Below are 23550 nucleotides of genomic sequence, written 5' to 3'. Positions count from 1 at the left end.
TATTTCAAGGTTGTTGTTCCTCATTTTCAGTCTTTGGATTTCTTATCTAAAGAAGTGATGTCATTTCTATTTGGATTAATGCAAATCGAAGACGTGGTCAAATGGTTGTTGGCTTGAAATGTACACAGGAGGGTGGACAGATTCGTCTTGACAAGTAAAACTTTATTGGAATGATACATTTTGCAAAATATGTTATGTGTGTGTGTATATATATACACTTTTTAACCATATTCACTGTGTTCTAAGGGTATCTGTCAAGTTCTCCAGAAGGTAAGATAGTTAAGACTGTAAAGGCATTATAATATACAGTATTGTTCCCCTCAACCGCCCCCCACCCCCGCCCAAATGGTACATTAGACTACACAATCACTGTACCCAGGTCATGAGAAAAAAAAGTTTAGATGTTCTAGTTTCACTATTTTTTTTATCTTTAGATTAATTTTTTGAAAATACAATTAGAAAATATGAACCTAAAACATCTCGGATGTAAAAAGAGTTATGTTTGAACATAGAAACTTGATGTTAAGTGGAAGGCAAACAATGAGAGAAAAGTATTATGTTCACTTATTATTTTAGTGTTCATCTGATATACAATAATCATATAGTAATAACAACAATAGAGGCATGTGGCACGCAACAATATAAAAGCATCAATCCAGAAGATGGATCGTTGCCTTTGAGTCTGAAACATAACCATATTACATGTGCTCTCTTCAACACGGTACAGTGTCTTCACATGAGTGGGACCCCCAAAGTCCAACATCCAATTAAGGGGACCCCTCGCCCCCCGAAAAAAAAGGGAAGAAGAGCGTTCAGCAACCACAAACTTGGAAACGAAAAATCACTGCAGCAAAGATAAGAATCTACTTAACATAACATTGTTAGCATAGCATACTTGAAAAAAACATTTTGAAGTGGTATTAACAATAATGCTACAATTTTTTTTCAATGTCCGTGTAGATTTTTAGCCATCCTGGTCATGGTCATCTGCAAGGGTTAAAGTGAGACAACCGGACAAGTTTTTTGTTTGTTGAGTGTGTGTTGTGCTTTTTCTTGTTTTCCGGGGGGGGGGGGGGGGGGGGGGTCTGAGGCAACTATGCTATTAGGCTAACAACAAGCGAGTTGATTAAATACATAACTTAAGAGATGTGAACAAAAATAGCATGAAGTTGAGATCTTAGCGACAAGAGAAGCTTACTAACAACAAATATGTCACGCGTCTTCAAAGGGTGAGTAGTATTTTACTTTTGTTGTACAGTAGTTAACTTTGGCGACAGTTTGAGACCGGAACTCATCAATTCACTTCTACATTACTTCCTATGGGGGAGGAAAGAATTGCTTTGAAATGACAACAATTTGGTGTTTTTTTGGACTTTGGAGGTTCCATCATGAATTGGATGTCTAAGTAAGCTCGTTGTAGCAGCATTACTACAAGGGGGCACAAAAAAAAAATACTGCGAAAAAAATATATATATATATATGAAACCATCAGACAAGTCGAGGACATTCAAAATGAAATTCATCCAGCGTTTGATCTCCATAACATTACAAGCTGTCAAAGAAATGAATCCAGCCTGCGTTGAAATCAATCACATTCGTTTCGGAAAAACAAAACAGTCAGGTCACAAAGTGATAAAAATGGAGCGACGCGAGTCAAAAGCAATGCGCACACACAGAAGAAAAGCACATAGACACACAAGTCTAGCACCTTGGGCCTCGTATGGAGTGTGTGCGCGCGTGCACGCGCAATTGTGTGTGTGTGTGTGTGTGAGAGAGAGAAAGGACGGAGAGCGAAACAAGCTTCATAAATGCACAGAGTCAACAAACCGGGGATTAGCATTGGTCTGCGATTGTCTTGCATCCAAATCAAGATTGGACGTTAGGAAAACCTTTTTTCTAATCGGCGACCATTTTAGGCATTTTCAAATCACACAGCCAGATTGAACCGAACAAATGTTACCAGCATTTAGGTGCGTTTGACACATTTTGGGAGAAAAATGCCACCCCACCACCCTCCCCAAAAAAAGCACACACACGTTTTTGCCCCCCTCCTTCATTCCATACAGAAAACCTTGCGATCCTGTCAGGTTTGCCAAGTGGGGCAGAATGTATCTTTATTTAAGCACTCACAGCTGAGAGACAACGCCAAAAAAATGTTCCTCATGATTTATGCTTGCACTCAAAATCCTCATGATTTATGCTTGCACTCAAAATCATTCAAAGCCCCGTTGTAAAGTACACCCATCGAGTCTTCGCTGACCTTAACATGCATGTTTTTGGAATGTAGTAGAAAGCTGAAAGAAGCCGGGTTCGAACCTGAACTTCAGAGCGAACCACTATTTCACCGTGCTGCCCAAATGTTACGCACATTTATTTGCAAATGTAAAAATGTTCCCTAGACACTCCCTGGTGCGTTTTAATGGAAATGTGCCAATATTGGTTCATTTTGTTTACAATCGGGAGTTGAATCATTTTGAGTGCCTCTCAAAACATATACGGTGGATATAAAAAGTCTACACACCCGTATTTCTCAGGACGTGGCTGTGTTCAGAATAATAATAATAATAATAATAATGATCAAATCATATTCAAACTCCTGTTATATTGCAGTCAGCGCCCGCCTCTGCCTCTGATTAACCCCAAATTAAGCTCCGCGTGTAAACTTTTTACATCCAGTTTGTATCATCAGTATACACATATTTTAAGGACTTTAAATAACAGAAGTGTTTGACGCAACCGAACACCAAATAAACAAGCACGGATAAACAACAAAAACACACCAAAAAAATCGCCAGTAAGGATTAAAAAAAAAAAAGCTGCAATAAAGACACATGCGAGTGGCAAACAAGAACGCGTAAATGGTGATCAATCTTTTTTTTACTCTAAAGCTCCACGCTGAGGCTATTGGTCTGACATTGCTCCAAACAGGTGGCATGGCAATAGGCACATCTGTTGGACTCTGTATTGCTTGGACAACTTTGGAGAAGGGGCAGGTTAACAAGACACTCAAGTCACCGCTCAAAACAATCAAAACAAAACAAACAAAAAAAACCGAGAGGGGGGGAAAAAAAAAAAGCAGATTGGGTACCTTCACAACGCCTGATGACAACATGTGATGACAACCTGGCCACGACGGTACATGCTTAGGGATGAACAGGTAACAGTTGGGATTAGAAATGAGAAAAAGGCAACACTGCTGGTTATGTTGGCTCTTTCCTTGCTGCTTGACCGTCTTGCGTCTGGAGGTGAAGGATTGAAGAAAAAAAACGTTACGAATAAGCAGTCCGGCCGCCACACGCGACCCACCCCCAGAACCCCTGACCGACTCTGGATAAGCGGTGGATGGGAATTTAGAACTCGGCAAACTCCTTGGCGCACTTCTCCGTGATGGACACTCTGATCTCCTCCTCGTCATAGTCGTCAAAGTTGCTGGTGTCACCGGGACCTCTGCACTTGGGGATGAAGGGCGCCTCCACCTGGAACACACGAGCAGAGGGGGGGGGGGATAAATTATTCATTTATTCATTTCGGCATTTTGTGACGACATTAACCCTGGAGAACCCAAGAACCCATTTTCTTCTTTGGAAAATGATGAATTTTACATTAAATGACTGCTATATGCTCACTGAACACCAAAATATATGTTTTTTCAAATATTTAATGCTTTAATCCGAATTTAGGATTAGGGCCAAATTTGACCCTTTGGGATTTAAGGGTAGCATTTGAAAAAGTACAAAGTATTTGTACTTGGTTCATTCCGACCAGTGCCAAGGAGCGAGAGGACTGGGACGTCTGGCTCACCTTCCTCTGGTAGATGGCAATCCAGTCGGTGGTGGCGAACCACTTGTGGCCCTTGATGTCATTGACGCCGTTCCTGAGGTTTCCAAAGCGCTTGGTGAGGTCCACCTGCAGCAGGTTTCGCAACATGTCCTTCAAATCCGAGCTGAAGTGCGAGGGGAAGCGAACCTGGAAACAGACCGACGTGTTGCCGTCAAGTTTTTATTTTTTCTTCCTGCATTTTTGGGCCCGTTCTCATGAGCTGGCTTTAGGGCCAGAGCTCAGTTCCCATCGATGATGTCGATGCACATTAAAAACTGTCAATGTTGCCATCAGTGACTAGTCAACATCAACTCGACTGTTTTTTTTATCGTGCAAATTGTAGTAGTCAATCTGTTTCGTGGAGCCTATCTTAGGTGATTTGTACGAAAGGCAAACTACACATTCAATAGTAGTAAAAAGTCGAAAAACTTTATTTTGGGTTAATCAAATGGTGACTCGTGTGTGCTGAATCCCATTTTGAAATAGATTCATTCGAATACAGCCACATCGCAGTTACAATCGGGTGTGCACACTTTTCAGCGGTGTGGAGATATCGGTAATATTCCTCTAAAATAAATAAACCACATCGAAGCAGCCCTAATTTTGAGGCACTTCCACATCGCAAACTGGGAGAATTGTCACAACCATTAATCAACTCACCTTCCCCGAGACAATCTTCTCATAAATTTGGATGGGTTGGTCTGCGAAGAAGGGGGGGTAACCAGCAGCCATCTCATATATGAGCACTCCCAAAGCCCACCAGTCAACAGCTTTATTGTAACCCTGGAAACACGCAAAAAAAAAAAAATCAAAAGGTGCTGCGCCATCTTCAAGTGCAGCTCGGTCAACCACTCACTTTACTGAGGATGATCTCCGGTGCCAGATACTCGGGGGTTCCGCAAAGCGTCCAGGTTCGGCCTTTCACTCTTTTCGCAAAGCCGAAATCTGTAACCTGCACAAGTAAAAAGTCGCACAACGGTCAAAACGATCATCATCACCGCTTCGAACGCTTAAAAACGTGTCAAATGGCCTCGCCTGGATATAACCCTGCTGGTCAATGAGTAGGTTCTCTGGCTTCAGGTCCCTGTAGATGAGGTCCAGCGAGTGAAGGTACTCGAAGGTCAGCACAATCTGCGCTGCGTAGAAGCGGGCGTGTGGTTCACTGGGGAGAACACGCATCCGGATAAGGAGAAGTGCGACAACATTTATATGCAGCGGACCAATTTAGGATAAAATATGCAGGAGGGAAAAAAATAATACTAAAAATTTACCTGAATCTACCGATTCTCCTCAAGTGGGAGAACATTTCGCCTCCAGGTACGTACTCCATTATCATATAGAGATTACTGTTGTCCTGTTTGGGAGACGAGGGGCGACGTTTAGTGTGACGCAAAACTTGCCGAAGCAGCCCGCTTGGGCTGCACGTTCGCAAGACGCTCACCTTAAAAGAGTGTTCCAGTCGCACAAGGAAGGGAAAGGTAACCGCCTGCAGGATGCGTTTCTCATTCAGCGTGTGCTCAATCTGCTTCAGCTTGACCACCTGTCAAGACGCCACAAAAATTGATATTTTTATGGGGCGCGGGGAGAAGAAAATATGAATATACTTACAGGTGCATCGTAGTAAATTAAAAAAAAGGTAGTAAATTCAATTATTTCAGTGTTTCCGTTCAGAGTAAAACAGACTTGAAAGAAAATATATTAAGTTTTTTTTGTAATATTCTTTCTATTCAAAGTTATTTGATAGTTTTTGTAATATTCAAATTTCTTGAGATGGTGAATTTAGTCTTTTTTGCGTTGTCAACCTGTTAAGTTGCACTCTGAGTTAAACTACTATACCCCCCGCCCCACACAAAAGAATTGAGTTGCATCTGCATAGGATGATGTGTTGCCACGTCATTTTAAAACTGCAATTTCTTATCTCATGTCACAAATGGGGTTGAAACAATAAAACCGCCTTAATTCAAGCTCCGAAGACGCACTCAAGCAAACATTGACGAGGCTTTACCTTCTGTTTGTCAAGTATCTTCATGGCAAAGTGCTGGCCCGACTCTTTGTGCTTGACCAGCATGACTCTGCCGAAGGAGCCGGTGCCTAAAGTCTTGAGACGCTCAAAGTGGTCCAATCCTGCGGTTTGCTGAGGACACGAGGGACAAGATAAAATGTCAGCAGGCCAAAATATAGAAGAGATGAAAAGGTCGACTTTCGTGACAACCAGCAGAGGGCGCACTGCCTTAATTAAAAAATGAAACAAATAAAACAAGAGGGGTGGATTGTCACACGAACATCTTCTGCTTGGCTTTTCTGTGGTCTTGCCTTACCTGTGCTGGATTCTCCCATTTTTTCAGGAAGTCTTCTTTGGCTTTGGCAAGAAACTCCTTCACTGTGATGGCAAAACAAAGAACACAACAAGAACGTAACGTTACAAAGTGAGTGACACATCCAGGACGCTTTTTAGAACACATCGATCCATCGACATGAACGTTAGCACTTCCTGTCTCACAAGGAAGCGCCCGAATGGAAAGTGATGCTTTGGCTGTAATGGCTGCCAGGTGTTTAGAACATTCCAAAATGGCCACCTGTAGAGATAGTTCCTAAAATGGATGCCACAAAACGTAAAACTGATATTTAAACAGATGGCAATATTATTGAAGTTGAAATCGGAGCGCACATTTTGGGAAAGGTTCGAAGAAATTAATTAAACGATTCATGGTTTTAGCCTAAGATCAAAGCTCACACTGTTCTGTTTTTTTTTAAACATCTTGATGCTAACATTTGTGACAGTTAAGGCTCGGACTGCCTTGGAGATTGCATTTGTGTAGATTTTTATTTTCAATGGATACACAGTGTGTGTAATCACGAGTTGAAGGACTTCAGATGATGATGGTGAGTGTTGGGCAGGGCATTAATCAGTGCAAAAAATCAGCTTATCGGTGCAGTGCAGTTCGACTAAGTGGTACATTGCAAAGATGCATCAGCGCACTGATGCCGCATCAGTGCGCACACACACGCACACAATTATCGGATGGCCAAAGATATGCCTGTGGACATTCTGACAACGTGACATGACACACGGTGTCATATGCAGAAGTACCCTCCCTCCCGCCGCCCCTTATCTTTATGGGCCAAATCACAGTTCTCTGTGGGAACACACTGATAACCAGTCATTCGTCCTTCCTCTTTAAGCATATGTTAAAAATAAAACACACACGCTTCAGAGGATGGATGCAAGGGGTCCCTCCGAACACAATGAAGCTTTTCATAGTTTGTGACGAGCAGGCAGAAAATCAATCCAACGTGTAGCAAGAGTAGCGTATGCAGCCGTACAACAGCTTTCAAACTGGCGGAAAGCTGCAGCGCATTGAACCTTTCGGGATCACGTGGAAAAGTCGGAATAATCAATGCGAAACAACAGCCCGCGGCCAAATGCAAGCGCGAAAGCGAGAAGGTGCAGTCGCCAACTTTTTACCAGCACGTTCAACGGTCCGCATTTTGACTCTCAACCTGCAAATACTTCTGTGATACCTATTTTTTTTTTCATTCAAGGGAGAAGAGAGCCTCCACATTTTACTAAATAAACCAAAATAAAAGCTAAACTCATCATTGGGAAGATTCTTGATAGACATGTTATCTAATAGCGTCTCCGGTCCTCCCCACGCTACTCAATGAGCCATTCTGCTTTCAGCTACATTCTATTTACATCGGAGTATGCACTGTGAAATGTATTTGCAAAGCCAGTTCTGTGATAGTTACTGAATTCTATGGTTGTTCGTATTGAGCAGCTAGACCATTTCGCATTGTACGACTAGCATCGGTCCTTTTATCACTGAAAAAAAAAAAATAATTGCTGTGATTTGCTTGTACGGTGAAGGCCCGAACTCAAATCGGATGAACTTTTGAGGCATATTCATCCAGAAAACATGACGTAAACGAGAATACACAGAAATAAATCTAAATTCAAGCTACTAGATGGCTTGCAAATTCTCCGAGGAGCAACAGCTCCAACAATAGAGCGCAGGGATTCTATAAACGCGTTTAGAGCGTCCCACTGAGAACAACACAAGCAGATTGGTCGATCGGGAGGAAAAAAAACAAAAAATCCTGGGAAAGTTGCTCTACTCCCCATTAGAAAATCATTTTCTAAGCACTGCCGCCCGAAATTTCTCACCATCTGGGATGACTATGGCCGCCTCGGTCGCCTCTGTCAAGCGCGAGGCCGATTCAGAGGAGCGCGACGACTCCTTCGAGGACTCCCTCTTGCTCGCATGCCTCCTGGAGCTCTTCCGGTCACACATGAGAACGACAGTCTCTCGCTCCTATTTTTTATTTTTATTTTTATTTTTTGCCTCCCCTGACTCTTCCTCACAGCTGCCGACTCATGGCCTTGCTTCCCAGCGTCTCCGGGTCAGCTTGACGGTTGTCCTCATGCGCGGGGGAAAACTAGCTGAGCGTCCTCACCAGCGTCTCCGTACAATCCCAGGAACCGTTCGTTGAGTTTATTGTCAGCGGACACATGAATCAACTGGACTCTTGCTTGGTTTGTATCAATATTTATCTGTACGCCAAGTTCTCCCCTGCGGTTCCCTCTCATATCAAAACCACACGCACAAACACAGGGATCCATATTGATCTACACATCATCATCAAGGGGGAGGGGCCTGGCTAGTGTATTTATCCAAAATGGAGAGGAAGTAACACGAGTTGAATCAATCAGTTGGCACATAGGGGAGTTCTGAAAATATATGCACCCACAAAAGCATCCAAATGCAGCACAGTCAGTGTAGTGCTAGGACTACATTGATCACCCCCCCCCCCTCAAAAAAAAAAAAAAATCAATCACACATTTCTCCCTGGGCCCCGCTGGCCAACTGTGTCTTCGGAATGGCCCGATTATATTGGCGCGAGGTGATCAGCATTTAACAGGAAAAAAGCTCAGCCTGTGGGGGTGCAGAGCAGGACAATATATACTTTTAAACTGGTGTAAATTTAATGTTTACACGGTAGCTCAATTCAAATTTTTATTGCCGATATGTAACATGTATCAATTTTTTTTTGCAGATCGGACCAGTGGGCCTCTTTTGCATGCGGATAGAAAAGGAATATGTACAGGTATGTGATGCGTCTCCAGTAATGAAGGCTCATCCATACACAACCGACGCAAAGTTGACGTATGTGTTGATAGTAGTAAATCAACCATGCAGACTGTTTATTTATTACATAAAGCAATGACATGACGTCATTGTCTCCATGAAATGAGGAGATCCAAAAGCCTCGCCTCAAAATATTTCTACCTCCTCCCGCCTCGCCACTCCAGCGATATTAAGATGAGCCCGTACACGCGGGAGCATATTTCGTTTCGTAAACACGGTACCATTTATATGCATTCGTGTCACATTACGGACGCGGTGCGTTCACATGAGAAATCGCATTTGTTTTTGTAACGTGAACAGGTACAAACAAAGATTGTATAAGACTAAAAATCCAAATTGGGCAGTGCGAACGGAGCCCAAGTGAAAAGCTGTAAATTACATTCTAAAATTTACAAATAAAGACAATAATGAGTACATTTTTAAAATATAAATCAACAATGGCCCAAACGCCAACAGGAATTTTTGCTAGCAACAACTTCACGAATGTGTGCCAGGACCGGTGATTTACAAGCGCAACTCCGTCCACTGGCCTTGATGTCATCACAAGTTAGCAAACTTATCCGATGAACCCGACTTCCGACAACAAAAAGCAGATCGGAAGGGTTGCACATTCATAACCAATGCAACTATCAGGTTGTACATGAGAGCAACGGAAGCCATTTTTTTACGGCTCAGATGATCTAGAGTGGCGAGGACAGACTCGGTCCCGAGGACACCATCGCCATGAAGTAGAACAAGCAACAAGTTTGGGTAGGATTGCCCCGTAAAACAACATCCATTTGTTTGACAACGAATGACCAATGTCCCCTTTGAAAGTGTGCGTGGAAAACAATTTCTTACATAACAGCTGGCTAGACTGTGTGTCTATCTACAAAGACAAACAAGCATGGCCGCGGGCGCTTGCAAAAACTCAAATCTGCCAATAGAAAAAGAGGAAGGCTGACATCCACGAAAATAGACACACACACAAATATGACATGAGCCCCCAAGCTCCACTCCACCCCAAGCTGGGAAGAAATACATGACAAACACAAGACCAGGGTGAACCAGATGACACGTGGGGCAGGGATGGCAATGGCTCGTGATGAAAAAAGTCGAAAGGGGCGTGGCATGGACGGGGCGACCAATCACAACAAGTAAGCTATCATATACGTCCAATCGCAGAGCTGTTTACAATTGGAAGATGGAAAGACTGATCGGGAGAGCTCGTGAAAACTCGACGATAAGGTACCTGACCCCCCCTAAAATTTTCTCAACTGACTTAGACGATTCACAAAAATGATCAATTTAAGAAATAAAACGGTGGAGTTCCGCGTATCCGCGGAAAATTGCCATCCCTGGTGGGGAAGCCAAAATGTTTGGGGGGGGGGACTAAACGGTTTTACAAAAGGACAAAAGAGCCCCGAGCCCCCCTACCACTATCACAGCCAAGGAAGCATTGGGCTGAACCTCGCTCACTCTTTCACTTCCTGCACCAGGGTCAGCTTCTTCCTGTGGGCCCGGCCTCTGTTTTGCACACTGTTGTGCTGCAGCTCCTCTTATTCAACCAAGGAGAATTGTGGTGCTACAAACTTTTAGCCTGTATTTTGCACGGAAACGAACAACAGAATCGGCAGGAAAGAAAAAGCTGTAAAATGTTGTGAAATTATGAGAAAAACAAAAATTTGGACAGAATCAATTGGTAATGTTGCAAGGGGAAAAAAACGCATCAAGTTGGAATATTTCCCCCACAAAAAAGGACGTTTTGAGAATTGTTTTTGTTGCTTTTCGTGAAATCACATGAATATACATCAAAAATGTATGATAAATCAAAGTCATTACTGTGACAATAAAGTCATATTATTACGTGAGGTAAAAAGGCATACTTTCACGGAGAATAAATCGAATAACTTAATTCCAAAAAAGGTTGAAGCAAAATGCGACAGTTGAATGTGAAGACGACAACCCCAAGTGGACAAAATAATACCTACACCTCCCATGCAGGTTAGCACGCAAAATACATTTTTATCCGACGAACCAATTAATCGATAAAACAATCGGAAGAATGCATTTTACAAACATTCAACAGCGGCAGCTTTATTTATTTTTTTTTGCTAATTATATTTTGACTACAACGACCCCACCAATTTGCATCCAATGCCACGTATTTTGAAAAGGCAAACAAGTGAAATAGTCACACCGGTTATGAGGGCCGAGTTGAATGTTTCCGTCCTTTCACATGTACTCTCGAGCAGCAACGAGGAGCTGCTGTTCATTTCGCAGCTCGCCGCTCACACTTGAGAGTCACGCGTGGTGTTAGGAATCAAAACATAACACCAAGTTCTCTAGGGCCTTTGTTAGGACTCCGTGGACCGTGTTGGGGGGGGGGGGGGATGACAATGGCAATGAAGAAGCGGAGATGGCAACCATATGAGCTCAAAAATGTAACTAATTGCGATGCACGAAGAGCTAGCTGTTAACTCCGAATGGGAAGTGTCTCACTTCCAAGCCACTGCACTTCAGAAGTCTCCACATTTTACAATCACCTCCTTTTCATACTTGCATTACAGTTAAAAAGAATGTCAAATCACATGAAACTGATGCGTGTATTGTAATCTGTGTGTGTCCATGAGTGTTGTGATATTGGTTGTCTACATGTGTTGCTTCATCTCACATGTTCAGATCCCCGTTGCGTAAAGGGTTGTAACAATGCGACAGTCAATGCTATTTGTTAGCCTGTGTATGTTGCTTTGTATGCCGTGTTAGCAGTAAGTTAATAGACACTCATCAAAGTAATGTGGTTGTTTTTAATTATATAACGTTTTTATGTTAAAATGTTAGCAAGGTTATGTGTACCAACATGCAAAATCCTAATCTTCTGTTTTGGGGATTAGATTTAAATTCCTTTTCATCACTCCTCAACTTCGCAGTTTTTGTTTTGTAAATTTAATGAGACAATTTAATTTACTAATCTATTTAGCCAAGGCGCATATTTGACAATCTCATAAAGACGAAAAAGCATTAAATGGTCTATAGGGCACATTCTATCCAGTGTAGCTCTATCAGGGCTCAGAGCCGCTGACGCGCACACGACCAGCCAATCACAGCATGCACAGAGCAATGGATGTCCTGTCCCCTTGTTTGTTTGGATAATGGGAAGCCATGGTCGAAAAGCCAAAGCAAAACGGAGTTGGTCCCGAAAAAAAAAACCTCCACCTCCATACTGTGGGCTTGGTTTGGCTTTTACACAGAGGACAAGGCGCAAACCAAAGTTATACACAAAGTTTGCAGAGACTCTGTTAAGACGTCAGATGGCAAAACAATGAACTTAGGCAAAACGATTTGCTCTTTGATAATAGGCCACAGTTGCACAGTCCTGTTCTTGAAAATGTCATCACGTGATGTTCAAGAGACTTCTCGCCTCCTTTGGTTGCCCGGAGAGGATCACTGCATGGGCATCTTCTGACTGCATTGTCCTGTCCTGTCTTGTCACTACAATTACAATAACACTCACATTCCACAGTTTTTCTCAAGTCTTCGCCCTCCATAAGACGAATAATAGCCCCTCTCAAGATTAGTGGGTTTAATTATTAGCCTGGAATAGACTTTCTCAACAACGAGGAGGCCAACTCAATGCAGGCTGCTTGTGTTGTCGTCATGAGTGCTACCTCTGAATGCACCTCGGGGCACTTCTAATCACGAGCTTTTGCCGCAAAAATCCAAGGAGAACACGAATAAAATACTCTTTTGTTCAATGGGACGTGTGGATCAACAGATAGGCCAGGAAACCAATTCGTACCTGTCGGAAACATGAGCGTGGAAAAAGACAAATAGAAAAGGTATTTTTTTCTTAAACGTACTTACCACTCTCCATCTCATTGCCTTTCTTCGCGGTGGGCGTGTTGCCCATGATGGCAGCCTGTCAAGCGGACTCCTGGGGTCTCAGTAGCGACTTGGGGCGGCTTGACGATATATCGCCCTCACAACCGGCCGCAAAACAGTGCTCGATGAAGCTCTCGGTTGCCCACTAGCTGACCGCTATCATTCTCGACAAACGGCTGGTAAAATATCCCTGCCCCTTTCCGACGGTCACTTTTATCGGGACAACTCTTAAAACCGAGCCTTATGCTACAGTTGGCTAAGCCTAGCACGCTAGCAGGCGCGGCTAAGTATACGTTAGCGCTGTTAGCTTGTGTCAAACAGTCAACATACAAGACAGTAAACGACTGGTAGTTATGCAGTTGTCGTAATATATCCAAAGGTAGTCCAGGCGCATTAAACAGGTGGTCGACAGCCGTTTTCTCTCCCCCTTAGTTTTTTAGACTAGCTGCTAGCCTTTTAGCGTCCCCTATAGTCGTACAATGAGTGGCCTTATCAAACCAGCCACTCTGTGTGTGTGGGCAGGCCCCTTCTTCTTCTTTTTCTGTGCAGAAACAAATACGGTATCCAAGTTAATTCCTCGTCCCGCCCGCTGTTTTCTTTCTCAACCACGGTCACTTCGAATCCAGCCAGGCCTAATGCGACGGTATCTCCGTCTCAAAGACAATTCCCAAAATCAACAGAGCCTTGCCATTAATCTTTAGACCGCAAGGGAAACTCCAGTCATCCAGCCATCTGGCACCGCCCCTCCAACGCTTCCAATTGGCTAATTGGAATGACAGCCGTGGAGAATCAAAGGCCGATTGGACGGAACTTTCCGTCGCAAGTGTGTGAGGATATGTGATTGGACAGTCAGCTAGCTGTGTCCCGCTTCTAAGGCCTGCCTGTAGCCAATAGATGGCCCGACTGTAATGGCAGCTGTTGTTTTCCACATTTTAACTTATCGCTGTTCGAATTAATCAATCACAAATCAAACATTAGACTACCTTAGAATAATCACATTAAAATCGGATTAATGGAAGCATTTGGTGGTGTCAAAACCGCAACTATTGCCCGACCCGTCTGTCAGTGGGCGTGACGTTGACGAGGGCTATTTTTAGCAACTTGTGAAAACATGAGATTACTCATAAATGTTAAAAAAACCCTTTTTAAACCATGACTCACAACACATATATATACAAATACATATTTTTATTTGGAACACAAAATAGCACACAAATGAGGAAAAAAACATGGATTAAGTGACTTATTTTCCCATCAGTGTTAATTGTCAATTTGCACAGCAAATATTGCCATTTATAAGCAACTTCAGTGCTGTAATGTTATTAACGGTACAAATCTGGTGTGTGTATGTGTGTGAGTGGCGGGAAGCGAAGAAGTTGAACCACAGCCAATTCTGTAGAATGGCATCGCACTTTTTTGAAGCGTTTGAAGAAGAGCAGTTATAAGGCAAAAATAGTCTGTACATTACGACCACGCAATTCCCCCCCACTTCACAAAAATAGTAAAGAAAAGAAAAGGGACATGACTATAAGCAGTCCATTGAGTTCTCTGGTAGTATTCCCATGGGCGCGGCTTTGCCGGGAAGACAGGACGGCGGGAGCATGGAGTTGGAAGACGGGTCCACGTTCTCAGAGTCCTCCATCCGTTCGGCACAGCCTTCCCAATTGATGTGGAACCTGGTGACGCGCGGATTCGATGCCAGGATGTTTCTCTGGAGCTGGAATAGAAGAACCAATACCAATATTTCAATTCATTCTTTCATCATGTAACCTTAGGATAGTTAACGAGCATTTTTGGTCAAAGTTGGTCCGACCTGTCCGTAGTCTGGTTTGATGGGAGGATTCTCGCGGAGCTCCTGGTCCGTGTACTCGTTGTTGACGTAGTAACCGATCCGGATGAACTCCTGGCCTCGGTACGTACATGTGATCAGCACAACGGTGACGCCCACAGCGTCACTCTCGGGGATCAGGCCCGTGTTTGGCGCATCTGCCTATCAAGAGAAAAAAAAAAAAAAAAAAAAAAGTTAAGGGTGTGGTTGAGGACTGCAGCGTATTTAAAAAAAATTCTACCAAGTAATCATATTTTTTAAATGATTTTGAATCATTAAATAATATTTGCACGTAAAGTGTGGTTGTATTTGTCCACTTGGGGTCAACATCCTTACATTGTTCACCATGTTCCAAACTTATTTCTGTGACTGAGTGGTGTGACTTTAAAAGGCAGAGCCTGCCCTGGTGAGTGACATGGGAGTTAGTGAATGATTGTGTTTTTTTGTACTGGAATAGTTCTAATTATTCAATTAATCGTTGGAGCCCTACATTGGAATAAAACATGATTGCATTATGTCACCTGGAACACAAACATATGTCGCCCAGCAGGTACTGGTCCGACTAGGACGGAGTCCAGGACTTGGTCATACTCTTCGCTCTCTGCTGAGCCTACGTATATGATCTTCCACTCCAAGTCTGTAAAAGCACAACAAAGGATTGATGTCACTCAAAAGATGATTAAGAAATCATGACAAGCCGTGCACCTATTATAGAAATGACAGTGATAATAATTTTTGACTTATCTGCTTTAATTCCCCCTGATATTCATTGACAACTGTACATATTTTACTAAAGGGAAGTTTTCATATTTCTCTTGAAAATGTCTCAATATTAATTCAACTTTTCAACATGAATATTATTGTTATGATGAGACTTAGTGTTTCGCATAGTGACTGAAATCACTTAATTTGAGAATACTACCATCGTCATTATCTATTGTCTTGTTCAGTGTTTAGCAAGCTTTCCAATGAAAGCAGTCTTTTGAAAATAGTATACGGTAATGTTATGGACGTTTTAACCTCCATTGACTTTACATTGAGACGCTGTCACGCTAGCCTAGAAATGTGTGCATTTTCACTCCCTTCAAACCGTGATAGCCTTCTTATGTCACAGAAAAATTATACTAATTTAATATAAATCAGTTAAATTTCAAAATTTGACGCGCATGCCTCACGTGAATCGTCCAGAGAAAGATTCTGTTTTTTCGTGTTAACTCGTGAAAACTACATTGAATAAAGCCGGCTAGCCGTTAGCGGTTAACATTTAAGTGACAACATGTTTGACAGCGTTACTGCTCACCTTCGGGCAGGTCTTCCATGCACTCAAACGTGATTTCGAACTGGAAGGGGTTCCCAAATGGGCTCGGGTTATCCAGAACGGCCACATTCAGCACTTGTACCTTCGCCATGGTCGTAGTTGCTCGGCTTGTGCTAGTATTAGCACGGTACTGCTAAGCACTAAAACTGGCGCTTCAAAGACCTTTTCACGGCAAATCCAAAGAGTTCACTTCACTGTCCGGCAAACCCACAAGTCGAATGGATTTTAAACAACGCAAGAGTTTTGTTTTTACACGACAGAATATACGTAATTCAATCGCATACTACGAACGGGGAAGCGCTCTTTTTTTAAAGACAAAAATGTTTGTAATATGATGTTGTTCGCTCTCCCGCCGCTTTGACGATCTTACCCAAGATCCCCTGCGCCTTACGGAAAGAGACTGAGCTTCCGGTCGCTGGTAACCGAGACACGCCTCTGCGTGGTCAACTGCTAAAGTACACTTAACATACGCAATATAAAGCCATGGAAAAGGACACGCACGCATCTATCTACTGTATGTAAAATGGATAAACCTTTTCCTTTTTCGTCTTCATATGTTTTCTTTAATTTTATTTTTACATATCAATCATTTAGTTATAAATAGATCAGAATCAGAATCTGAATCATCTTTATTGGCCAAGTATGTAGAACACACAAGGAATTTGTCTCCGGTATAACACGCTGCACTAGTATCATCGTAAACAACAAAATCATTGAACCATGTTAGAGTAACCAGTAGTTTTGTAGTACCATTTTGTGGTGCAAGAAGAGTGACTACGTCAGTGACTGTTTAATGAGTTAATGGCTAGAGGGAAGAAGCTACATGGCCATGTATGTTTAAATTGGCTTTATACGCATTTGATTTCCTTATACTTGATCCTTTTATCCATATAACCTATTGCAACACCATCTGACTACCCACGGATTCGACCTAAATCTGCCTACTTTCCCCTTTTTTCCTTAAATTTTCTTGTGCCTTCCTTCTGTCGCGAGGGGAGATTAGGTGCGGATTACGACTCAGTGATTTTGCTTGGCTGGAGGTTTTCATCCCAATAAATATTCCAAGAATGTCACCAACCACTTTTTTTATGGTGTAGGGTGAATATATCCCTGATGGGGGCGCTGTTTGACACGGCCCAATTATAAACCACAAGGGAGGCTGCGAGGTGGTGAGGTTCAAAAGCAGATTCAGTCAAATATAACGCTCACACAAGGAGAGACCCAAAGAAAGATGCCTCGTTGAGAGACCAAAAACACATTCTTTGTAATATCGCAGAATAGGTTTCAGTGAGACAGTCGACGCGTTTGTGTAGCAAGTAACTCGAGGCAGCGGAGCTCCACTAATCGGCGTTTGAATTGGACTTTGCACAAAGGAGGATCTGTGCTGGTGCACGAGGGGAAGGAAGCGAGGAAGGTGCGCTCAGGTAATGTAACACCGAGTGGGGTCACATGATCAACGCTCCAAACTGCTTCCCCGAAAGGGGATGTGAGTGAGCACACCGCTCGCCCCGAAAGCAGGTGTTTATTCCTATTATTCTTATTTTCATTCCTATTGGAACGTGTCGATGTACGTCCCCGAAGTCCTTTCGTCCTCGTTAACTTGAAAACAGACCAAGTGATCCAGGTTCGTGCTATTTATTCTATGTACATATATTTTAATGTTTAATATGCTAATCGCCAAGGCACTATTTCGGGTGACTCACACAAATGTAAATTAACTGCTGTGTCGAAAAAAAATCAGTAAAATATATACATTTTCCGATGGATTTGGAAGACCGGATTGAACTAATCACCTAAGAGAGAGACGAATTTACCGCTTTGACGTCATGTGGCCGTTTATTGTATACAATATGGCCGATAAAATGAGTCCTAAATAAATCATTTTCAAAACTTTTCCCACCATTAATGTATCTTGTCAACTGTGAACTGCACTGAATGTGTACGAAAAAAAAGAACTGTTTTCGAGAGGGGAAGTAAAAGTAAACAATGTTGAGGGTCTGTTGGTGTGGTTGCGTAAGTCTGCACACCTCATAGCTTAACGATTTATCCATCGTTCATGTTAAAAGGGAGTCAGCACTCCGCTACTTCCATTCAAAGTACCTCTGATTAGCCCTCCCAAAAGTTCTGATGTTCTAGTGGGCTTTTCATGACATTTTTGCAGTCACATCTAACAGGGCATGCTACGCAGAAGTCTTGAAAATATGTCATTAAGATTTTTGATTTGAGTTATACATACATAGGTCATGTTAATGTTGGAAAAAGGCTTTTTATAAATGATTTCCATTGGTCTCATTTTTCTGTATGACAAAAACCTGACGTTTGAACAGGGCTGTGTAGATTTTCGATCGCCACTTTTAAATCCTGCTTTTTCCACAATGCTACACTCCAGCTATGCAATGTCACAGTAACAACTTTCAAAGAAATCACTAATTTATTGTTGTTATGCTACATGGTACTATGTTGTACGATGGCCTAATACGGCTTGTTTTTAGACTGAAGTTATTGTCTGCCATACTGTATTGTATTGCCAGGAGATTTTTATGATTTCTGCTGCTGTGCCTTCATTGTCAATTAATTGCAGGCCATTTTATATTGAGAAGCTACAGAAATTGAGCTTCACTACTGTGCTATCGCCAACGCTGTGCTGATGCAGTATTCCTTTTAGTTGATTCATTAGTTGAGTCTTTCACTTCTGTCACAAGAAAAAAAAAAGCAAAGCAAAGTTGTAGACAATAATTTAAGATTAGCATTTGTATTTCAAATTGCACGGTGGTCCATACAAAGTATGACCTTGGTTGCGCTGCCCTAACAGGCTGATTTTAGCTTTGGTGGTTTTGCAGTGATTCAGCTTGACTCACTGCTTGTTCCTTGTCTCTGTTTAAAATAGTCATTGGAAGCACATTGGTCTCGACTTCTAAAGGGAAGGTTTGTCATCAGATGGACCCCAGTTGATGCCAGCCAGACCCAGTCCATGTTCATACTCCTGGCCCGATTCCAGAAATGGTCCGGTGGCCTTACATGTCCAACCACGTGCTGGTGAGGGTCGTTCTTCTTCTCCTGGTGCGCTTCGCTAATCATGCCTGGGGTGAGTCACTGGCTTAATGCGTCTCTGAATGTGAAATAATAGTCATCCAAACAGTTGTGTGGCATGGTGGCATAGTGGTTGGCACATATGCCTTGCAGCTCCGTAGTAGGAGGCTCAAGAACACAGGAACAGGAACACACACACGCGCGCACACCTTCACACACACACACAAATCATTTTTCCATTCCAGTGTTATATTGAGTTGAATAATGTCACATAGAGTAGCGGTGAACGTCTCGCTGTAGCTCACATTATGTTTACAATAATATACTTTTCAGCATTAAAGCTTAGGTCTTATTTTTGAACAACTCTTTGGCCTACACCACTATTTTTTTTTCCAATTCTAAGTAATGATGCTGGTATTTGAAGAGCTATGTCCTTTTTTTTAGGTGCTACTTGGTGTAAAACGTTTGAGAACCATTATGCTAGGCTTACCATGCTAACTACATTTCTCCGCAAAAGCTCATTTTCGTGAGAAAAGTTGCTAGGATTAAAAAAGGATTAAAAAAAAAAAGTCCAGAAAACAGTGCGGGCAGCGCTTATGTGCTTACCCAAGGGAGCAGAATGTGCAGCACTCTCTGTTGTGAGATAAAATGATGCCAGGAGTGCACAATACACTGCTCGCTTTACTCACTTTGTGAATTTCCTCTGTGGAGTGTTAAAAAAATGTGCTATTTTCTAAAGGTTACACTCTTAATTGTCCCCCTGGTGTGAATGTGAGCGCAAATGTTTTTTTTTTGTCTGTGTGTGCCCCTGCGATTGGCTGGCAAACAGTTCAGGGTGTCCCCCGCTTATTGTCCAAAGACAGCTGGGATAGGCTCCAGCACGCTCGCGACCCTCGTGAGGATAAGTGAATCATTAAATGGATGTATGGAGGAATTTAGTTGTTTAGTTAATAGAATCACAGTCTCTCAGGACATTAAGTAGGAGGCCAAAATTAACTCCATCCTGAAAAAGGCCCAGCAGAGGATGTACTGTCCTTCCTGAAGCTGCTGAGGAAGCACGTCTTACCACAGGAGCTGCCGAGACAGTTCGACACAGCAGTCATCCAAACAATCCTGTGTTCCTCTATAACAGTTTGGTTTGGGGCCGCCGCAAAAAAAGACAACATACGATTGCAGCGGACAGTTAGGACGACGGGAAAAAAAATTATTGGCAGTGCCCTACCCACTCACGCGAAATGCCTGCTGGACCCCCGACACCCTGCTCACCACCTTTTCCAGCTACTCACTTCAGCCAAGAGCGATCAAACCACGCACAACAAAATCAACAGACATTCAAACGGCTTCTTCTCTCTCGCCATTAACTCCCTAAACTAAACAGTAACTCAAACCGAAAATGTCTCTTTGCATTTTTGCACACCCCCGTGGAACATTATTACCACAATGATCAATGCAGCTCTCTGCATACTTGCATAATTGTCGTTGATCAATATTCCACATCAGACGCTTTAAAGTTCTGAAGGACTTTCTGTATAATCGCACACCTAAAGTTGTACTACAAAAATGGTGCAACGATTATCTGCACCAGGTGTACAGCTAATAAATATGATTCTGATGATTCCGACAGTTCCACTTGGTTCCCACACTTGTTTATTGGAAAAAATGTTACATGGTTTCATTTGGCTTGCTTTAACTTATTTTTAAAAACGTTTCTCTCGTCAGGGAATAACACTGTATCGAGGGACTTCAGATCTCAAAATGCGACAGTAAGTGAACCCCATTATTTTTTTAAATACTACATGACTCTTGTGAAAGCCATTCAGGAAAATGAGGTTTCGGCTTTCTACTGCATTTTGACTGGCTACGTCCAATTCTGCGTATGAGCTCCACTTGTTACTTTGGGTTGTAGTCGACAGGCTGGGAACGCAAATCTTTTTTTTCCATAACTTCTCATTTTCTGCGTGTTTTCTCTCCGTTTCCAGGGCACGAACATCGCGGCCATCGTGGCCCCCACCGTCACGCTGGGCCTCCTTGCCATCATCGCCTTGGCAGTGGCCGGCTGGCTGCTGTGTGTGGTGAAGAAGAAGCGGCAGACAGAAGGAGCTTACCGACCCAGCGCCGAGGAGCAGTGTGGCACTCGCAGTGTGGCCACCACCGACATCCTCAAACTCCCCAAGGAGGAAAGACTCATTTGAGGAGCCCCTTTTTTGAGAGTGGTGGGGGTGTGGGGGTCCCTGTTAAAAAAACAAAAACATTCAAAGCGCTCTTCAATCATTTTCCTGCGCACACATGAAAGAGGAGCTCCAGTATTTTCTCACGACCAAATGTTTCATTTTTTTTTCTGAAGTGGTTTAAAACTTGTTTAGTGATATGTATCGTGCACTATAGAGTAAATCAATACCTCGGCAAACTGCTCATCACGACTCCATTTTGGTTCGATTCAACAGCTGTTTACACATGTACGACATTTCATCCGATCGACTTATGTCACCGAGTCATCAGTTCAGTTAATTTATGTCTTTGTCCAATAAATATCTGCTGTATTTGTACCACTCGTCTTTCAATGTAATAATCCTCCGGAAATTGGGGTCATTTTACATACAACCAGAACTAATTTGATATTTTATTATTTTGTTCATGAGTTTTATAACGACATCAATTATAATTTCCGAAATCATTGAGAATTGTTTTATTTTTTTTAAATTGTGACATATTTTACATGTATTTTTTATTTGTACAGTATATCACAGAATAATCGGATAATTGATGAATTGAAACCAAAGATTCAGGGGTAGGGGGTTGTATGTTGGGGTTAAGGGGTTGTGAGGTGCTTGCAACTAAAAAAAAACGTGCACAAGAAGCCTGCAAGAAAATCGTACCTGATGAGGCTGGCAGCAAGGAAGCTGAAGCCAAGTGGTTATGATTGACACCTGCCACCAGGGGGACCCTGCTTCAAGACCTCCGTGCCCTCGAGCAAGGCACCAATTCCCCGACCTGCAGCAACAGGGAGTTCACTGCGATGGGTCAAATGCTGAAGTAAAATTTCGTGGATGCACGTGTACATGACCAACCTCCCCCACCCCCAAAAAAGGACAAAAGTCAAGAGAAGAGGATCTTAAAAGTTATTTAAATGAGACATAAACTGACACATTGCCCCAATTTAGTATTAATTAATTAAATTAAAATAATTTATAATAATAAATAAATAATTTATATAATAAATATTAAATTAATTTAATTTAATTTTTAGTCTGAAAATAATTTCAGACTAAATATTTTCTTCTTTCTATAAAATAATTTCTTACCTGAACTTGGTCTCTTGTTTGCTTGTTTCCATGAGGCTGACTGTCTGCCAGTACACACACACACACACACACACACACACAGACACTTTGCAAATGCTTGTTTCTCCCGTTCTAATCAAAAAGGACAGTGGCAGGTCTACTTTGACAATCTGTAACGTTTCCTAACTTGGAAAAAAAAACGAAGCCAATTTAAAAAAAAATGCATGAGCAACATGAGTGAATTGTAAATGCAACAAAAAAGCGGTCTGACATTGATAACAATGTGTTGGTATTACGTGGGCCAAGATAAGAAATTTGTCACATATCCTGTGAAGGAATGTTACACTTACAAATTTACTCCAGGAATGTACAGGGAGCACGGCCCTCTGCTCGTAAACAGAGGTGGGAGGAGGGTGGTGGGTGGAACCATAATTTTAGCAAAGCGGAGGAGGGAATATAGATGATAAAAATGTGTTGAAGTGTGCATCACAAGACACAATAAAGTCAGAGCAACACTCAAAGCGACGTTTTAGAGTGATTTATTTGATGCTTCTTCAATGATAAAGGCTTCACAGTTAAAACTCGCTTGCTTGGAAACAATGGCGAAGCGGGTGTGGTGAAAATGTGAGGGTCGATTCAGTGCTTTTACGGCATAGCAAAACAAAAACAAAAACCCACATGCGAAACCATCACTAGTGTCACTAATATAATGGCAGTGTTCGGAAACACTCACTATACACTTTATCGTGTACTATACTAGGGGTGTCCAACCACTGGTCCGTGGGCCATTTGGTACCAGGCCACACAGATAAAAATAATAATCCATCCACCCATCCATTTTCTGAACCGCTTAATCCTCACTAGGGTCGCGGGGGGTGCTGGAGCCTATCCCAGCCGTCTTCGGGCAGTAGGCGGGGGACACCCTGAATCAGTTGCCAGCCAATCGCAGAAAATAATCATAATATATATATATTTTTTTTTAATTTTGTACCTGGGCATATATGAGCCGATTTTGAGTGAACTTTTTATTGAGCTACATAACCAACAAGACATCACTCTATCAAAAGTTGCGTCAAAAAGAACCCAAATTGGGTTACAAAAGGTAACCAGTTTCTTGGTAACTGTTACTCATCAATGTGGATACTTTTTACCTTTTGATGAATCCAAATCTTGATTCAATGTGCTGAGTCAAATCCTCAACCCAATGCGCTGGGTCTAAATAAGCCAACATCGGATGGCGTCTTTCGGACCCAGCGCTGGGTTTTC

General features: G+C 42.4%; 3 protein-coding genes and 1 long non-coding RNA gene across 13 annotated transcripts; 1 reads left to right on the top strand and 3 right to left on the bottom strand.

Moving 5' to 3' along the window:
• Positions 1 to 141: 141 nt before the first annotated feature.
• Positions 142 to 13567, bottom strand: LOC127589692 (cAMP-dependent protein kinase catalytic subunit alpha-like). Of its 2 annotated transcripts, XM_052048956.1 has the most exons (11): positions 7985 to 8418; positions 6138 to 6199; positions 5825 to 5953; positions 5261 to 5359; positions 5091 to 5173; positions 4855 to 4981; positions 4676 to 4771; positions 4480 to 4602; positions 3802 to 3966; positions 3327 to 3476; positions 142 to 3239 (listed from the first exon to the last, which is right to left on the bottom strand). In XM_052048956.1, the coding sequence occupies exons 1-10, from the start codon at positions 8109 to 8111 to the stop codon at positions 3351 to 3353; spliced, it is 1137 nt and encodes a 378-aa protein (XP_051904916.1). In that variant the 5' UTR covers positions 8112 to 8418; the 3' UTR covers positions 142 to 3239; positions 3327 to 3350. The 2 variants fall into 2 exon arrangements, with proteins under 2 accessions (XP_051904916.1, XP_051904917.1); XM_052048957.1 differs by lacking the exon at positions 7985 to 8418 and adding an exon at positions 12810 to 13567 and having other exon boundaries at positions 142 to 3476.
• Positions 13568 to 13998: 431 nt separating this feature from the next.
• Positions 13999 to 16373, bottom strand: LOC127589703 (histone chaperone asf1b-B). The gene is made up of 4 exons (XM_052048967.1): positions 15956 to 16373; positions 15177 to 15292; positions 14641 to 14817; positions 13999 to 14544 (listed from the first exon to the last, which is right to left on the bottom strand). The coding sequence occupies exons 1-4, from the start codon at positions 16062 to 16064 to the stop codon at positions 14353 to 14355; spliced, it is 594 nt and encodes a 197-aa protein (XP_051904927.1). The 5' UTR covers positions 16065 to 16373; the 3' UTR covers positions 13999 to 14352.
• Positions 16374 to 17118: 745 nt separating this feature from the next.
• crb3a (crumbs homolog 3a) lies at positions 17119 to 21549 on the top strand. Of its 9 annotated transcripts, none has more exons than XM_052048977.1 (5): positions 17119 to 17397; positions 17555 to 17597; positions 18911 to 19009; positions 20723 to 20766; positions 20983 to 21549. In XM_052048977.1, exons 3-5 carry the CDS (start codon positions 18925 to 18927, stop codon positions 21193 to 21195), a joined length of 342 nt encoding a protein of 113 aa, XP_051904937.1. In that variant the 5' UTR covers positions 17119 to 17397; positions 17555 to 17597; positions 18911 to 18924; the 3' UTR covers positions 21196 to 21549. The 9 variants fall into 9 exon arrangements, with proteins under 9 accessions (XP_051904937.1, XP_051904936.1, XP_051904935.1 ...); XM_052048975.1 differs by having other exon boundaries at positions 17122 to 17397; positions 18861 to 19009; XM_052048970.1 differs by having other exon boundaries at positions 17128 to 17397; positions 18861 to 19058.
• Positions 18220 to 18865, bottom strand: LOC127589711 (uncharacterized). Its single transcript, XR_007959479.1, has 2 exons — positions 18612 to 18865; positions 18220 to 18356 (listed from the first exon to the last, which is right to left on the bottom strand). It is a non-coding gene; the product is annotated as an uncharacterized LOC127589711 (long non-coding RNA).
• Positions 21550 to 23550: the final 2001 nt, after the last annotated feature.

The sequence above is a fragment of the Hippocampus zosterae genome, chromosome 17 (genome assembly GCF_025434085.1).
Source record: "Hippocampus zosterae strain Florida chromosome 17, ASM2543408v3, whole genome shotgun sequence".
Lineage (NCBI taxonomy): Eukaryota > Metazoa > Chordata > Actinopteri > Syngnathiformes > Syngnathidae > Hippocampus > Hippocampus zosterae.
This window is presented reverse-complemented; position numbering and strand designations above follow the sequence as displayed.

What these genes read in the sequence shown, in the direction of transcription:
- LOC127589692 (XM_052048956.1), bottom strand. Translation starts at nt 8,111, where the DNA reads ATGTGTGACCGGAAGAGCTCCAGGAGGCATGCGAGCAAGAGGGAGTCC. An exon ending in AGATACTTGACAAACAGAAG is followed by an intron (nt 5,360 to 5,824) that starts GTAAAGCCTCGT and finishes GCGTCTTGACAG; the next exon opens with GTGGTCAAGCTGAAGCAGAT. An exon ending in TTGCCATCTACCAGAGGAAG is followed by an intron (nt 3,477 to 3,801) that starts GTGAGCCAGACG and finishes CGTGTGTTCCAG; the next exon opens with GTGGAGGCGCCCTTCATCCC.
- LOC127589703 (XM_052048967.1), bottom strand. Translation starts at nt 16,064, where the DNA reads ATGGCGAAGGTACAAGTGCTGAATGTGGCCGTTCTGGATAACCCGAGC. An exon ending in CATGGAAGACCTGCCCGAAG is followed by an intron (nt 15,293 to 15,955) that starts GTGAGCAGTAAC and finishes GTGCTTTTACAG; the next exon opens with ACTTGGAGTGGAAGATCATA. An exon ending in GACATATGTTTGTGTTCCAG is followed by an intron (nt 14,818 to 15,176) that starts GTGACATAATGC and finishes TTCTCTTGATAG; the next exon opens with GCAGATGCGCCAAACACGGG.
- crb3a (XM_052048976.1), top strand. Translation starts at nt 18,925, where the DNA reads ATGCCAGCCAGACCCAGTCCATGTTCATACTCCTGGCCCGATTCCAGA. An exon ending in ACATGTCCAACCACGTGCTG is followed by an intron (nt 19,010 to 20,722) that starts GTGAGGGTCGTT and finishes TTCTCTCGTCAG; the next exon opens with GGAATAACACTGTATCGAGG. An exon ending in TCAGATCTCAAAATGCGACA is followed by an intron (nt 20,767 to 20,982) that starts GTAAGTGAACCC and finishes CTCCGTTTCCAG; the next exon opens with GGCACGAACATCGCGGCCAT.